The sequence below is a fragment of the Lontra canadensis genome, unplaced genomic scaffold, assembly GCF_010015895.1.
Source record: "Lontra canadensis isolate GAN:19392208 unplaced genomic scaffold, GSC_riverotter_1.0 scaffold2, whole genome shotgun sequence".
Lineage (NCBI taxonomy): Eukaryota > Metazoa > Chordata > Mammalia > Carnivora > Mustelidae > Lontra > Lontra canadensis.
Window position 1 is genome coordinate 45,682,950 of NW_022630996.1, and position 16,947 is coordinate 45,699,896.

Here is a 16,947-nt window from a genome sequence, read left to right on the forward strand (position 1 = left end):
AGGGCTGCCCGAAAGAAAGGGAAGATGGAGCAGGGGTATGAGATGGAAGACTGTGCCAAGATCAAAGCCAGCAGGCAGTTCCCCAAGGGCGGGACACCTAGGCTAGCTCCCAAGTTTTCTGGGATCTGGTTGGGTTAAGGGTCGCAAAAGCAGCAGGGATGATGTTCAAGGAGAAACCTGGGTCACAGCCAGGAAAATCCCTGCTCTTAGAACATGGCCCTTGTCCTGCCCAATTTAAATTCTTTCAAATAGCTGCTTTACGGAAAACCTACTTGAAGACAGGAAGGTGAAGAACAGGAAGAGATAGGAAAAGAAAAGACTTTTCATCTAACAATGTTGCCACAAGGGGATAGGCATTGTAGCCAATTTCCAGTAGGTTTTTAAACAAAAATGATTGCTTGTTCAAGTAGGATTAAGGTTTGGAAGGTAAGAAAAAGGACATTAAGTAGAAAGAGTTCAGAGTAAGCATTTTAAAATGAAATGGGAAAAAGGTTGAAAACAGTTTTAGGAAATTTGAGTTTTTCTCAATTACAAATTTGACTCTTAAATTGGACATGCCGTGTTTCAGGAAAATTGGGCAATGAATAATCAATACTAAGATACAGCTTAATACAGACTGAAGACGGAATCCTCCCAGGGAAACAGCCTTTTTTTCCCTTCTCTGAGTCCGCTGCAGACACCCCCACAGCAGCATTTGATAAGAGAATACTGTGCTGCCTACAAAGCCACCCAGCAATAATAAGGTTAATTTTTTTTTTTTTAATAACCAGCCAGCCTGTCATTTGAATATAAAGACAACGGAATATATGGCATAAAAAACTTGCACCAAATCTAACAAACAAGAAGGTTGATAACCTAGCAAATAAACATAAGAGGAATCTAGGGGGAAAAAAGACTCTTTGATAGGTTTAAACTCCTAAGAAACTAGAGTAATAGTCACAAAAACAGGAATTTATGGAACCAAGCCTGATACCTCCCCAGCCCCCCATATAAAGAACATGGAATTGCGAAAATTGGTTTTGGACAATGAAATGTTAAAGGGCAGGGGGAAACACAGTAAATTGGAAAAAATAGAGTCCTCCCCCGCCCCCCAAACCCCGGACCAATGAAATCAACCAGGGTACAGCAGAACAAGACAAAAGATTGAAAATACAAGATTTCAGGTAGGTAAATACAATGAAGACAACAGGGGAAGGCAGTACTGGGAGAGAGCTAAGAATTTTTCAGAGTGGAGGCAACAGGCAGACAAACCTACACATTTACAACCACACGGTACTAATGGGGATAGGTTTTAAAAAGTCCACACCTAAGTAAAGGAGTAAAGTTGTATAACATCAAAGATGAAGAGAAAAATGTTAAAAATGTCCCAGAGAAAAGAGTTAGCTGTGAAGTGATGACAGGTACATTTACAGTCTCGTTGGCTATAATAAATGCCAGCAAACAATGGAGTTACCAAATCACAGGGCTGAGAAAAAATCATGGTATCCTAGAATTGTACATGTAGGTAAACTATGGAGCAAGAGTGAAGAAAATTCAGACACACAAAGAGCCCTGTTTACTCCCCACCACATAAGCTGAAAGCCCGGTTGTATATCTTATCCTTTAGCAGGTAAGAGGACCCAGAACAAAAGAGCCCAGAATGAGCTATAAAAAGCAACAATGAACAAAGAAATCAACGTATGTTGTTAAAGTGAAAATAATTGACTAAAAACAAAACAAAAATACTATGGTTTAAAGTAAGGTTGAATTACAGTTGCAGACCAGAAGAGGCTGATGTTCCGAGGGAGGTTAAAAGTGTTTGACTTTACATTGTGTTAGAAAAATCAAGTGTGTAGGTTACAATGTAGTGTCTCTGCTAAAATAACAGGAACTGTACAGGGATAAATATGGAATAAAGAAAACTATTAGGGGGTGCCTGGGTGACTCAGTTGGACATCTGACTCTCGATACCTGCTCTGGTCTTGATCTCAGGGTCCTGAGTTCAAGACCCACGTTGGGCTCCACACTGGGCATGGAGCCTACTTTAATAAAGGAAAAGTCAGGGGAGGGGAGAGGAACCCAGACAAACTGACAGAAGCTGGAAAAAAATTGGAATAAATGAAAAATACAGAAATCAGAAAGCATAAAATAAGATGGAAGTGACTCCAAAAATTACCATTATTATAAAATATAAGTGTAATATAAATATTTTTAATTGGAAATATAAAATCTGATTTTGGACATCCATAGCGTTCACAGAAATCCAGTGAATAGCTCTGTTCACTCTTCCCCACCATGGTTATTTGCTGTCATCTGTGTCCCTTCCACATTGCCCCATCCATTATGTTTGCACATGTCCCACACAGCCAACACCTGGCTGCCTGGATGGCGGTTCCAAGCTGCCGTCATTTGAAAATTTTTCTAAAGATTGTTTTTTTAAGTAATCTCTATGCCCAACATGGGGCTTGAACTCACAATCCAAGAGTTGCATGCTCTATCAACCGAGCCAGCCAGGTGCCCCTCATATGGAATCCTGATGGAACTTTCCAGTTTAAGGCTCAGAGTAGCATTCTGGTTCATGGAAAAATGACGGGAAAGGAAGAAAAAAAATTCTGGTGCCAGAGAATACAGGAATATAGAGAATCTTTGAAACTTCCTATGTTGACGACAAAAGCCAAGGAGCAGTTGGAGAGAGCACTGGCCATCAGGGAACTGAATTTCGGTCCTGGAATCTGGAACAGCTCTGCACTCACAACCATACACCCAAGCAGTCAGCTTTCCTGTATACTCAACTAGAATCTTTTTTGTTGTTGTTGTTTTAAAAGATTTCATTCATTTATATGCCAGAGAGAGAGAGAGCATAAGCAGGGAGAGCAGCAGGCAGAACAGGTGGAGAAGCAAGAAGCCCGATGTGGGACTGGATCCCACGACGCTGGTATCTTGACCTGAGCCAAAGGCAGCCGCTGCACCTACTGAGCCACCCAGGCGCCCCTATACTACAATCTTTTCAAAGTTAGCTAGGAGATGGCATTGGTAATCACTAGCTTTGAAAATAAGCATATGAAATAACAGGAAAACAAACTCAAGTTGCCTCCCATGGCCATTTAAACAATAATGAAGGAATGGTTACCTGCATTTTCCTGATGATAAACTGAGACACTAGGAAGACCAAGGTATTTTGTCCAAGATCAAACAACTCCTAAGGAAGGGGCAGCATGTGACTCTTGCTTTGACCCTAACTTTTCACTGATCTTCGCCTTCAAAGCAACACATGGAAAAGACTCCAGTGAAAGTGGTGGTGCTCTGTTCGCACGACCACAGGCCAGTAAACTCACTAAGTACACTCTTCACAGCTGCTCCGACACAACAGGAAGGGACAACACCGAGCCAGCAGCCAGGCAGATACTGGCCGGGGGCCTGCGAGGGGCAACTCACCACTGCGCCAGGCCGTACGTGGACGGATAAGCCAGTCTGCTCCAAGTGTCTGGGACGGTGTCGTAACTCAGCTGGGACTGCTGGGCTTCCATCTCGGGAGAGAATGGCAGCTCCCCCTGGCACGGAGAAGAGAGGCCACACAGTCAGTGTCCTTGGATGTGGGGAAACTTTTAAACTTACCACTTTTAAACGTGTAAGCTTACCTTGCAACCAAGGTCTAACTGTTGAAGCGACACACGGATTTCCTGCAGGAGAATATTCATCCTTTCACACTCTTGGAAGCAAACAAGAACATAGGGGCTTCTGTTGGAGCTTTTTTGCATTATCTCTGCCATGTTGAACTCTTCTGGAAGTTTCTCCAAAATGTCATCCAAGATATTCCTAACCTTAAATCATTAACACACAAGATTTAGCTCCTCTGTGTTTCATTTTTAGTCACAGGAACCATGCCCTTGACTCTTCAAAGAAGTCCCAGAATATATTCCACCACTTCCAAAGATGCCTGCTAATGCATTTAAGAGAGACCCACTACTCCCTGGATATGGGTGGACATGCACTGTGGACTCAACTACCTCTGCGTCAAGGCAGCCCCTCCCCTTCTGTAGATCCCACTGGAAAGGAGCTACTCTTTGTCTGCAGTTTATTCACTGTCAGCATTTAGGGAATCGAAGAACTGTCATCATCTACATTTCACTTGTATACAAAGACGGAATCAGAGGAAGTAGAATCCCAACATTTAGGCACTATATTTGATAATCTGCTAATTAAAAAAGAAAAATAAAAACATTTGAAAAGTCACATGAACCAAAAATGCCCTTTAGGCTTGAGCTAATTCTGGTGAGTCTATGATGTGGCCCTCCCAGCTGACATGGCCTAAAATTTTAGGAGCAATTTGGATCCACATTTCTAATACCAAGGGAGCCTCTCTGTCTTCTTTAATTACTGCCTTGAAGAAATAAAAGATTTATAAATTAAAGATGTGAAAATGTATGTAGTACTTCAATGTACATATTTTTTCTCATCTTTTACTGAACTGGGGAAAACCAATGAATACCTAAAATGGACAAGATTTACGAGTACTGCCTGTCTTCAGCCTCAGGCAGCTTTCACTCTTTCCTTGCTTTCTTGCACTACTGACTGGTTCTGACAGCCTAATCCCAAATTGCTTTAGCACCCTGGCAGGTTATTTTTCAGGTCCTGAAATCTTATACTCACCTGCAGCATCTGTAGAAAGAATGGAACAGTATAGTAGGCAGGTTAGGTAAAAGAATGGCTTTTGGAATTAGCTAGAGTTTGGTTTCCTTCATTGTCCCTTTCTAGCAGTCTGACAAGTCCCCTAAACTTAATTCCGGAATAGGGATCCTGATACTGCTTGGAGCTATTGAGGATTAAGTGGCTTATTTGTAAAGCACATCCTTTACTGCCTAGCATATAGTAAGCGTCCAAAAGAGTCATTGCCACAATCTGTTTGCATGTTCACTGTGTTGAGGCATCTACAGATCATTTGCTTCACAGTTTCTGGTTTAATGGACGGCTTCTTTGTTGGAAAGATCAAAACCCCAAAACTAAATGAAGACTTCATCCATCTCTCTGCTTCTATTAATAGAAAAAATAGAAAGCTTTTTCCAAATGGATGAACGTTTCCTTTTTTACCTTAAAAAACAAAACGGCACAAAACAACAGGGGCGCCTGGGTGGCTCAGTGGGTTAAAGCCTCTGCCTTCAGCTCCGGTCATGATCCCAGGGTCCTGATATTGAGCCCTGCATCAGGCTCTCTGCTCAGCAGGGAGCCTGCTTCCCCCTCTCCCTCTCCCCCACCACCCCCACTGCCTGCCTGCCTCTCTGCCTGTGATCTCTATCAAATAAATAAACAAAATCTTAAAACAAACAAAGAAGTCTAACAGTCATACAAGGAAAATGTTAGTATATAGAATAAAACACCCCACAACAAATTCTAAAGCCTCTAAATGACAACCAAGGGCCTCAGCAAATGGCCCTATTTCAAGAAATAATATGAAAATTCCTCAGATCTCACTATAATTAAATCTGATGGTTAGTGTGTTCCAACAACCTGAATCCTTGTCAGTCGAATCCTGATTAAATTGTGAGGGAAATGAGGGCTAATTTATCTGCGGGGAAAATAAACTAAATGTAAAACCAAGTAAGACTTGATGTCTGTTTCTCATCCCTGTCATTCTAGGACAATACATACCTTCAAAAGAATAATGCTAAAAGAAAAAAGAAATAATGCCAATCTCCCAAAATAATGTAAAAAAGACACCATAACAAAATGACAGAGCCAAAAACACAGCGTGAAAGGCAAGTCACAGATTTGGAGATGTTTGCAATACAGCCATCTGACAAAGGATGTACAATGAGAATAGAGTCCTTACAAATCTGTATGATAAACACTGACAACTAAGAAATGGGCAAGCAGCTGGAACAGGCACTTCATATAAAATTACATCTAGATGGCCAAGGTCATACGAAAAGATATTCAGCCTTAGTCCTTGACTAGGAATGCAGAGTTAAAACCAGAATGAATTAGTACTGCTAACACAATCCCAAGGACGGAGAGCAAATAAAATGTGCATACTGCTGGCAGGAGTGTAAGTGGTACAAACACTTCTCAAAACTGTTTGGGAATATCTACTGAAGCTACACATTATACCCCACAATCCAGCCATTCCACTTCTGAGGAAAGGGGGTGAGGAATATTGGGGAACACCTCTGGGAGTTGCGTGTACCGGTTGACAAAAGACTCCAAGAATGTTCATGGCTGTGGTAAGTCAAAACAGTGAAAGACTAGAAATAACCCAAACATCCATCTACTATAGAACGAATTAAAGCATGAACTATATACTCATACAATAGAATACTAGACAAAAGTGAGTCACTGGTCCACGCAACAATACGGACAAATCTCATAAATGTAACATGGATTGAGAGGGGCTGCATGTGCATCAGGACGTACTGAAGGAATGCATCCGTTTGACACAGACACAGAGGCAAAGCTCGTCTATGCTGATAGAGGTCAGGTTTGGGCACAGGCAGAGGGATAGACTGAACCCAAGTGTTGGAAATGTTAAGTATTTTCACCTGGGTGGTGATTATATGGGTCTATGGAAAGGGAAAAAGCCATCGAGTGGTCCACTTAGATCAGTACACTCACTGTGCATATGTTACAGCGCAACAGAAAACGGAGACCGCCTACCTTCTCTTCCGCGGACTGCCCCAGCTCCTCACTGATGAGCGCATTCCTGGGCTGCAGCTCCAGCAACGTTCTGAAGAGCGTGTTGGACATCACCGTCAGGAGTTCTAGCTCAGCGTTTGCGTGGAGGCCGTACAGTGCTGGGCTTTCTGGAGGCAGCTTCTCCTCTATGTACTGATGGTAGCCTGAGTAATCTAGGTTAGGTGGGGCTGCAAATCCTGGTGCCAGCATGAACTCCTCTTCAATCTTCAACCACAAAGGGAAAAAGTCCATTATGACAAGTCTAAAAGGAAATCACTCTTAGCATCCTAAGACACTTTGAGAACATGCTGGGTAGCAATGTCCAGCGCAATGCTCGATGGGGAGCAGGCTCTCTAAAATGTTTCATGATGTTTTTGTAACCCATCTTTTTGCCCCGTGGAGGGCACCAGACTGACCTCTGGTGGGGGAGGGGGGTGGGGAGTCTAAGGAACACACGTGAATCCTTGCCCCGAGAAGACGGGAGTCTGCAGTTTGCTTGGGGCAACAGGATCCATGCACACGAAGGGCCGACTGGGTTCTGACCCATCTACTGCGTGATCACCCCATCACGTGCTCCCTGTCAGTGACTGTCCCAAACCTCTGCAAACATTCTGCAGAGAGAAACTGAGACTCAGAGTAATCCGCCCCCCACCGCCCCCCAGGCAAGAGGTCTGATTTACATCTTCATTCTGCACGCACTTTCTATGACTCTCTAGGCTTTGCTTTCCAAATGTACATACTTTTCCACAATACGGCTTCGAATTATTTGATATGTGATGTTATAAACGCATGTTATAAACACAGTTACATGTACATATACTGAAAAACAGGACTGTGCGTATGTAACATTGTACAGGGCAGAATATACAGAGAATCCTATCATTGCTGCCTCCTTCCCTTTGAACTACTCGGGACAGAGCCAGTGTTGCTCATCTCAAGATCCACAGACCCTGGGACCACTGCTGGCACATACTGGTGCTCACTCACTGAATGAGGCACAGGTGCCTAACGAACGGAAGGCTGGCATGATGAGGCATTGATCATGCCCATCTACTTCATTAAGGCTGGGGCAGTGGGTAAGACATTCCATGTAGAGGAAGGTTCTTAACAAAGGCAATGAGGAACAGGACCAAACCTGGACATGTGAACGCGGTTCCTCAAAACATAGCAAAACAATTTATGCACCTGGTTCTCTCACCAACCATAAACTCAGTCAAGTGCTTAGAATTTTCTAGATCCCTCAGCATTATCTCAAATCTTTTCTCAATTGTTTTAGTTCCCAGGGGCCATATCACCCCTGTTTTCATTTTCCCAATCTCTCTTGCTATAAATTCTGTCTCGATATGCTTAAATGGACAGTGGGATACTTTAAAAATCGCTCACCGAATGTAACTCCTTTATGCCTGGATTTTCTAAATCATTTTCTGAAATTGGGGTTCCTCTAATTGTGTATGTTATACCATCTGGTCCCCTCTCTCTCACCCAGAGACAAAGTAGATATTCTCAGATTGTTACTAGATACTACGTACTCACCACCTAGTGTAGCCTAACAAGCCTCTGGAGTGTAAAAGTTTTATCTATCCTAGTTCTTAAGAAACTCCAAGTCTGATGGGGAAAAGGAAGTGATTTTCTACACAACCAAGTCAGCTGTGAGTACTGACAGTTTGTTCCTTCTCAGACCTGCCATCGCTGGTTTCCCAGAGGGCCTGTGTCCTTACTGACGATGCTTACTGGTGGCTGTGAACTCCAAAAGGCGTTTTAAATATTTGAGTTGGCACTTGTTCTGCACTAGGAAGAGTTCCAAGTTAAGCTACTCTTTCATTTTGTGAGAAACAGGAGCAACTTGGACCATCTCCCCGCCAGTATCTGTTAGCATGGTTTATTTCACTCATTTATCTGCACTTTCTAGCACTTCATTTTTAGAAATCAGACTAATCCATTTCTTTTTTCTTTACAGATTTCATGTATTTATTTGAGAGGCAGTGCACACACGCACAAGCAGAGGGAAGGGCAGAGGGAGAGAGAGGGAGAAACAGGCTCCCTGCTGAGCAGAGTGCCCGATGCGGGGTGACCGAAACAAAACTGTGGGGGAGATTTTAACTTGTATTATTAGCCTATGAGATAATTTATTCAAAACAGAGATATGGGCACAAAATACAAATAATGAAGCCAGAATTAAAATACATATATACAAACCAGACTTTGGCCCCTGCAAACAAGGACTTGATCTTCCCTGTAAGGGCTCACTAGACTGTTGAAAGAAATCTTAAAAGCCAGTTAAATTGTCCTTCCATTAAATACAAAGTTAACAACAGAGTTTCAAGCAAAGAAACCAAAAAGTGGAACCACTTAGAAATGTTAAAATGTCATGGGGACTAGAAGGAGCAAGGAGGGCCTGCTCCTATAGTGCTGGTGGGAACGCAAATGGTCTATACTTTCTGTAGAGACAGTTAAGCAGTCTTTTTACAAACAAGGAAAGAGTGCTTTTATATGTTCGTTAATGAGCAAAACACAAGAAAACCACAACGGAAAGGCAAGGGCTTGAGGTTTCTGGTCAGCCAGACATGGTGCAGTTCCCATCCCTGAGTGGGTTGGTGGCTGGAGGCCTTAAAATATGGCAATTTATCTGAGTTTCAGTCTCATCAGTGAAATATCACTCTTACTAGCGACCTAATGATCATGACTGGGAATTTAATTACCATATATGCAAACAGCTAAACATGTAAGTAGGCTTTGATGTTAGTTTGGGTCTTTTCTGTGTCCTGGGAATAGACATGATTATTTCAAGTATATTCTGATTTTCTGGGAGGAAACACAACCTGAGGAATGTTCCATTGTACATTCCTACTATGATGTCCAACAGGCAAAGTTCGAAAAATGAGTCTTTGTTCATGTAGGTGTTTATGTGTTCTCTTTCTCCTTTAAGAAAACTGTATAGGGACGTAGTGAAAAGAAGGGCCATCTGTACCCAAATATTCATAGCAGCAATGGCCACAGTTGCCAATCTGGAGAGAGCCAAGATGCCCTTCAACAGACAAATGGCTAAGGAAGATGTGGTCCATATATACAATGGAGTATTATGCCTCCATCAGAAAGGATGAATACCCAACTTTTGTATCAACATGGATGGGACTGGAGGAGATGATGCTGAGTGAAATAAGTCAAGCAGAGACAGTCAATTATCATATGGTATCATTCACTTGTGGAGGATAAGGAATAACATGGAGGACATTAGGAGAAGGAAAGGAAAAGTGAGTTGGGGGAAATTGGAGGGGGAGACAAACCATGAGAGACTGTGGACTCTGAGAAACAAACTGAGGGTTTTGGAGGGGAGGGGTGAGGGTTGGAGGTTAGGGTGAGCCCGGTGGTAGGTATTAAGGAGGACATGTATTGCATGGAGCACTGGGTGTGGTGCATAAACAATGAATCTTGGAACACTGAGAAAAATTAAATTAAAAAAAAAAAAAAAAGAAAACTGTAAAGGTTTCCGTGTGCTCAAGGAGCTCTGTGAATCCTGATTCTGAATCCCTTCCCAACCAAGGCTTTTATGAAAATCTGCTGCTTGGTGATGAGGCCAGAAGAGTAGAGCTCTCTGCATATGGACCTTTGGGGGAGGTTATTTGAGGAGGTTATCGTTATTCCTCAAAGAGTCAATAATTCTAAAGAGACATTTCTCCAAAGAAGAATTGCCAATAAGCACATGAAAAGATGCTCAGCATTGTTAGTGTCTAGAGGAATGCCAACCAAAACCACAACGAGGTACCCCTTCACACCTACCAGGATGGCGTAAGGTAAAAAAAAAAAAAAAAAAAAGGATAACAAGAGTGTCAGCAGAGATGTGGAGAGTGTAGAACCTGATACGCTGCTGGTGGGGATATAAAATGGGGCATCCACTTTGGAAAAATCATATGGCAGTTCCTTAAAATGTTAAACAGAGTTACCTTATGATCCAACAATTTCATTCCTAGGTATACACCCAAAGGAAATGCAAATGTATGTCCACACAAACGCCTGTTCATAAATGTTCATTAGCAGCATTACTGCTAATAGCCAAAAAACAGAAACAACCCAAATGTCCATCAGCTGATGAATGCATAAAGAAAATGGTGCATACAATGGAATATGATTTGGCCATAAAAAGGAAACAATGACATATACTATAGCATAGATGAACCTTGAAAACATTATATTAAGTGAAAGGTAGCAAATACAGAAGGCTGTGTATCATTCTATTTACGTAAAATATCCAGAACAGGCGAACCTAGAGACAAAAAGTAGAAGAGTAAGTAGTTGCCTGGGGCCGGGGAGTGGGGGAGAGGATGGCGAGTGACTCCTAATGGGTACAGGGTTTTCTGTGGGGGGTGACGAGGTGTCTAAAACAGACTGTGGTGACGGCACAGCTGTGAATATGCCTAAAGCCTTTGGATTGCCCAAGTGGAATTGGTAAACTTCTGTTTGAATTTGACTCAATAAAGTTATTTGAAAAAATTAATGGCATTGTGCTCAAAGAGAATGTGACTCCGCATCATTTCCCCCCCCAAAATAATCAAGGATTTGAAGTCATTTTTACAGAAATCAGTGTCAGGCGCAATTATTAGGCACTGGGAAAGCCAGCATCCTGCCTGACTCTGGAGGACTATGGTCCTTCTTACATTTTGCTTTCTGGCATTTAATAAAAGCCCCACCTCTTCTGCTGCCTCTCCAAGCAGTCTTGCTTAGTTCAGCCCCCAGCTCAGTTGGAGTCTAAACATGTGCATTTGCCCTTCGCCTTTTGAGTAAAAAAAATGCCATGGCCCCAAAGTGCTGTAAGGGATTTTCAGAAATTACTCAAGGTTAAATTCTATCATCATGAGGTCTTCAGAGCTGACAGGTACCGGAGTGATTTTCTAGACAGTACCCTCATTTTGTAAATCAATAAACTGAGGCACAAGCTGGACAGCAAGTTAGTGGCAGAACCAGAACCTAGAGCTCCCGGATTGCCCGGTTTTGTTCACGGGAGCCCCCTGGGCACCCACCGCGCAAAGCACAGACATGAGTCAGTGGATTGGTGCCCCGAGCTCCGGATACTGCACACAGATCAGCATTCCAACCGATGCGGCGTGGGGCAGACAGCCTGCAGTCCATGCAGTCTGACTGCGAGCTCGTATCCTGGTTTAGCTACTTACCAACTGTCTGACCTCTGGGAATCTGGGTTTCTTCTCTGATTACGTGGGATATTAATACCTATTTGGCAGGATGATGGTGCAGCCCGGAAATAACACACATGAGGTGTGGAGTGCTGACCCCGGCACAGAGCAAGTGTTTAATAAATTGTTTCCATTTTATAATCACAGATTAAATCTAGCCAAGTATGCAAGAGATAGCATGAAAACTTACACTTAATAATAAAAGACCTTACAATTATTAAGCATGTTGTTCTAACACTATACCAATGTTTAAACCTAACAACAAACCTATGAAATGGGCCATTCTTGTTCAGTAGACGAAACTGAGGCTCAGGGGAGGGGCCTACAATAAAAGCAAATACAGGGAGAATTGAGTGCGAACCCTAGTATTTTTTTTTAAGATTTTATTTATTTATTTGACAGAGAGAGAGAGAGATCACATGCAGGCAGAGAGGCAGGCAGAGAGAGAGGGAGAAGTAGGCTCCCTGAAGAGCAGAGAGCCCGATGCAGGACTCGATCCCAGGACCCTGAGATCATGACCTGAGCTGAAGGCAGGGGCTTAACCCACCGAGCCACCCAGGTGCCCCCTAGTATTGTTTTTTATCTCAAAGCCCAGCCTCCTACTGGTTACTTTGTATTACCAGAAGAGTTTTTAATATATGACGACCTTCATGTGACCTGACACCTTATTTTCCAAAAGTAATTTTCTGTGTTACTCATTTAGCATTGCCAAGTGCATGCTTTAGGTGAGAGAATAATATTTTTTTAAAATATTTATTTATTTGACAGACAGAGATCACAAGTAGGCAGAGAGGCAGACAGAGAGAGAGAGAGAGAGGAGAGAGCAGGCTCCCTGCCAAGCAGAGAGCCCGATGCGGGACTCGATCCCAGGACCCTGAGATCATGACCTGAGCCGAAGGCAGAGGCTTATTAACCCACTGAGCCACCCAGGCGCCCTAGGTGAGAGAATAATACTAATAAATAATTCCCTACCTCTTGCCAGAGACCTGGGAGGCACACTGCCATCAGGGAACCCTCTCCCAGGGTCGCTGTCACTTATCCAGCAAGAAACCCACCCATCCCCCCTCACAGGACAACACCGTGAAGGCATTCTGGGCGGAGCTTTAAATTCCACACCATTAATGAGTTGCTTTTCTGATTATGGTTCAGTGCAACCAGAGGTACTAATTTCTAAATAAGTTAACCAACATGAGGGTCGCCTGGGTGGCTCTATCGTTAAGCATCTGCCTTTGGCTCAGGTCATGATCCCAGGGTCCTCGGGTCAAGCCCAGCATCGGGCTCCCTGCTCAGCGGGAAGCCTGCTTCTCCCTCTCTTGTGTTCTCTCTCTCCTCACTGTGTCTCTGTCAAATAAATAAATAATATCTTAAAAAACAAAACAAAACAAAACCAAACCAAACCCAACATGAGAAGTGGTGAAAAGGCATCCTGCAGGTGCACAGGTGTTAGATCAAGTTCCTGAAATAAACAGCAAGAGTGAGACACATCTGCAAGGGAACAGAGTAACTGGGATGTTGCAGTGTTTTTCTGACACCAAGTAGCAAGGGTTTGAACTTCCTCTATTGAGCTGAGAAGTGGCACTGTCCGGGGAGGAAGCCAGACAGCAAAGGAAGCATTCTGAGCCTGAAAACATCAGCAGATCTGCACGGGAGGGTGGATACCTACGTTTCTAAAGGGCTCACCCACGCTCCGCTGCTGCCGCTCTGTGTTCACTGTACCGCTGTTTGAACGGTAGTTCAGACTTGGGAAGGTTAATGGACTGTCTAGTTTGGCAACAGTCATTCACTCCCTGTCCTCAGGCCTGAGCCAGAGAGGGAACACCAGCATGAGCTTCTCACTCTGCCCTGTGACCTCCACCACCGCTTGGAGAAATCAACCTCTGTAAAGGTCGCGCGCCTGAAACTGTTTAGCTTTCCCATCTCCATGGTAACCTGCTCCCAGACCTCTTCTGAGGAGGGACTTTTGAATTGTAGTAAATTGACAGTGTCTCTCTGACCTGTGAAATCCTGCTCATTAGAACTAAGGAAAGACTGGGAGACTTACGGCAAAGGAAACAAATAATGATCATGTGGCAGGAAAGGTGGTTGGTTTTGGTTTTTTTGGGTTTTTTTGGGCATTGTCCCCAAATTGTTTAACATTATTAAAAGTAGTAAAAAAACAAAATCTGTCCTCAGTTTTCTATATTAGACAACAGATAATACACATTTTCTATTACATGATTATTTACTTCTCAAAATGGACTCGAGGAAGGTGATCAAAAACTACATAATAGGGGCGCCTGAGTGGCTCAGTGGGTTAAGCCTCTGCCTTCGGCTCAGGTCATGATCTCAGGGTCCTGGGATCGAGTCCCGAGTAGGGCTCTCTGCTCAGCAGGGAGCCTGCTTCCTCCCCTCTCTCTGCCTGCCTCTGCCTATTTGTGATCTCCCTCTCTCTGTCAAATAAATAAAAAAATAAAATCTTTAAAAAAAAAAACAAAAAACCTACATAATACTTTTATGAGGTGAAGTTCTCAGAGAAATTATCAATAGGAGGTGGCTCAAACAATAAAAAAAATATGCACTACTTTGTTATTTTTTATAGTCCTTAGCATTATTTGCTTTTTAAAGCTTATATTTAGGGGCACTTGGGTGGCTCAGTGGGTTAAAGCCTCTGCCTTTGGCTCAGGTCATGATCTCAGGGTCCTGGGATTGAGCCCCACATCAGGCTCTCTGCTCAGTGGGGAGCCCGCTTCCCCCACCCCCTCTCTCCCTACTTGTGATCTCTGTCAAATCAATAAATAAAATCTTTAAAAAAATAAAGCTTATATTTAAATTCCGGTTAGTTAACGTATCATGTAGTATTAGTTTTAAGTGTACAATACAGATTCAACACTTCCATACATCCGCCATGCTCATCCCAAGTGCGCCCCCAATCCCCATCACCTATTTCACCCATCCCCCATCCACCTAAACCATCAGTTTGTTCTCTGTAGTGAAGAGGCTGTTTCTTAGTTTGCTTCTTTTCTTCCTTTGCGCCTTTTGTTAAATTCCACATGCGTGAAATCACGTGGAATCATTTGTCTTTCTCTGACTGACTTCGTTTGGCTTTATACCCTCTAGCTCCATCCATGTCCTTTGCACATGGCAAGATCCCTTCATTTTTATGGCTCACAGCCCACTGTCATATAGACACCACTGCTTCTTTATCCACTGGACGGACACTTGGACTGTTTCCACAATGTGGAAATTGTAGATAATGCTGCTATAAACATCGGGGTGCATGTGTTCCTCTGAATTAGTGTTTCTGTATTTTCTGGGTAGATTCCTAGTAGTGCAATTGCTTGATCATAGGGTAGTTCTTCCCCCGCCGCCCCAACATTTTATTTATTTGAGAGAGAGTACATGAGCAGGGGAGAGGGAGAGAGGGAGAAGGAGAGGGACAAGAAGACTCCCTCCTAAGCAGGGAGCCTGATATGGGGCTCAATCCCAAGACCTCGAGATCACAACTAGAGCTGAAGTCGGGCCACCCAGGTGCCCCCCATGGGGTAGTTCTATTTTTAACTTTTTGGGAAAACTTCCTACTGTTTTCCAGAGTGGCTGTACCAGCTTGCATTCCCACCAACCATACTGGAGGGTTCCCCTTGCTCCCCATCCTCACCAACATCTGTTGTTTCTTCTGTTGCTGATGTTAGCCATTCTGATCGGTGTGAGGTGGTAGCTCATTGTAGTTTTGATTTGTGTCTCCCTGATGAGGAATAATGTTGAGCATCTTTCCATATGTCTGTTGGCCATTGGTAAGGTCTTCTTTGGAAAAATGTCAATTCATGTCTTCTGCCCAATTTTCAGTTGGATTATTTGTTTTTTGAGTGTTGAGTTTTAGAAATTCTTTATTTATTCTGGTAACTACTAACCCTTAATCAGACACGTCACTTGCAAATATCTTCTCCCTTTCTATAGGCTTTTAGTTTTACTGAATGTTTTCTTCCTGTGCAGGAGCTTTTTGTTTTGATAAAGTCTCAATAGTTTATCTTTGCTTTTGTTTCCCTTGCCTCAGGATGCCTATTAGAAAGATGGTGCTCTGGCTGATGTCAAAGAAGTTACACGGCACACCTTTAAACATAGTTGGTATCCTGTTCAAGTGCGAAAAGAGATGGAGGGCTCCCTGTGTTTCCATGAAATAAGCAATGGCCATGACCTCCAAGGGTTACTCCTAAGATTCAGTCAGTTTCTATGTGGGTCCTTCGCCTGGGCGTGGAACATGAGGACACACACAGAAATCAGCGAGGAGGTCTTACTGAAACAGATTTGGATTTCACAGATCTGAGATGGGGCCCCACACTCTGCATTTCTGGGGCATGTGGGTGGCTTATTGGGTTACGCCTTTGACTCTCGGTTTCGGCTCAGGACATGATCTCATGGGTCCAGAGATGGAGCTCCGTATCGGGATTCGTGCTTAGCGGAGAGTCTGCCTAAAGGTTCTCACTCTCTGCCCCTCCCCTGACTCACATGCCTGCATGCTCTCTTTCTCTCAAATAAATAATAAATCTTAAAAAAAAAAAAAAAGACTCTTCATTTCTAACAAACTTCCAAACTCTGTAACAGTGGCAAGTATATACTTGCAAAAGGTCAAGATTCCTCAGTAATATTTAAGAAGCATTTATACAATGAAATTATTTTTAAAAATTCTTAATCGAGGAGCCCCTGGCTGGCTCAGCTGGTGAAGCATGTGATTCTGGATCTTGGAGTTGTGAGTTCAAGCCCCATGCTGGGTGCAGAGATTAAATAAATAAAACTTAAAAAAATTTTAAAATCCTTACTAGGATTTTCTCTTCTGTAAAATGACATATAAAGTGTCTTACCAGAGATGGATTCATGAATTCTTCCAAGTACGCCTGACACAGTTTGCGATCCCAATCATCTGTGATGTGGCCTCCATACATGATCTCACCAAAGAGGTAACGGAGGTCTTCCCATGGGACCTGTGAAGGACAGCACATAGACGTTCATTGCCAGACCCCCAGCATCTGCCTCAGAGAGGCCAATCAGCAGTACACGCCTCTCTCCAAGCACCTCTAATACCATGTTTCCCCAAATCCCCACCAACAGGAGCATTTAAAAGAGGTTCAGAAATTGTCTGGGT

At 43.2% G+C, this 16,947-nt stretch overlaps 1 protein-coding gene across 1 annotated transcript in view; it reads right to left on the minus strand.

Annotated features, from left to right (window-relative positions):
- DNAH11 (dynein axonemal heavy chain 11) overlaps nucleotides 1-16,947 on the minus strand; it is a 317,403-nt gene that overhangs the window by 2,395 nt on the left and 298,061 nt on the right. The window contains exons 76-79 of the mRNA XM_032873525.1: nucleotides 16,667-16,786; nucleotides 6,628-6,870; nucleotides 3,618-3,800; nucleotides 3,415-3,530 (exon numbers count right to left, since the gene is read on the minus strand). Of these exons, the coding sequence (XP_032729416.1) occupies nucleotides 3,415-3,530; nucleotides 3,618-3,800; nucleotides 6,628-6,870; nucleotides 16,667-16,786 (662 nt within the window). The remainder of the gene's footprint in view (nucleotides 1-3,414; nucleotides 3,531-3,617; nucleotides 3,801-6,627; nucleotides 6,871-16,666; nucleotides 16,787-16,947) is intronic.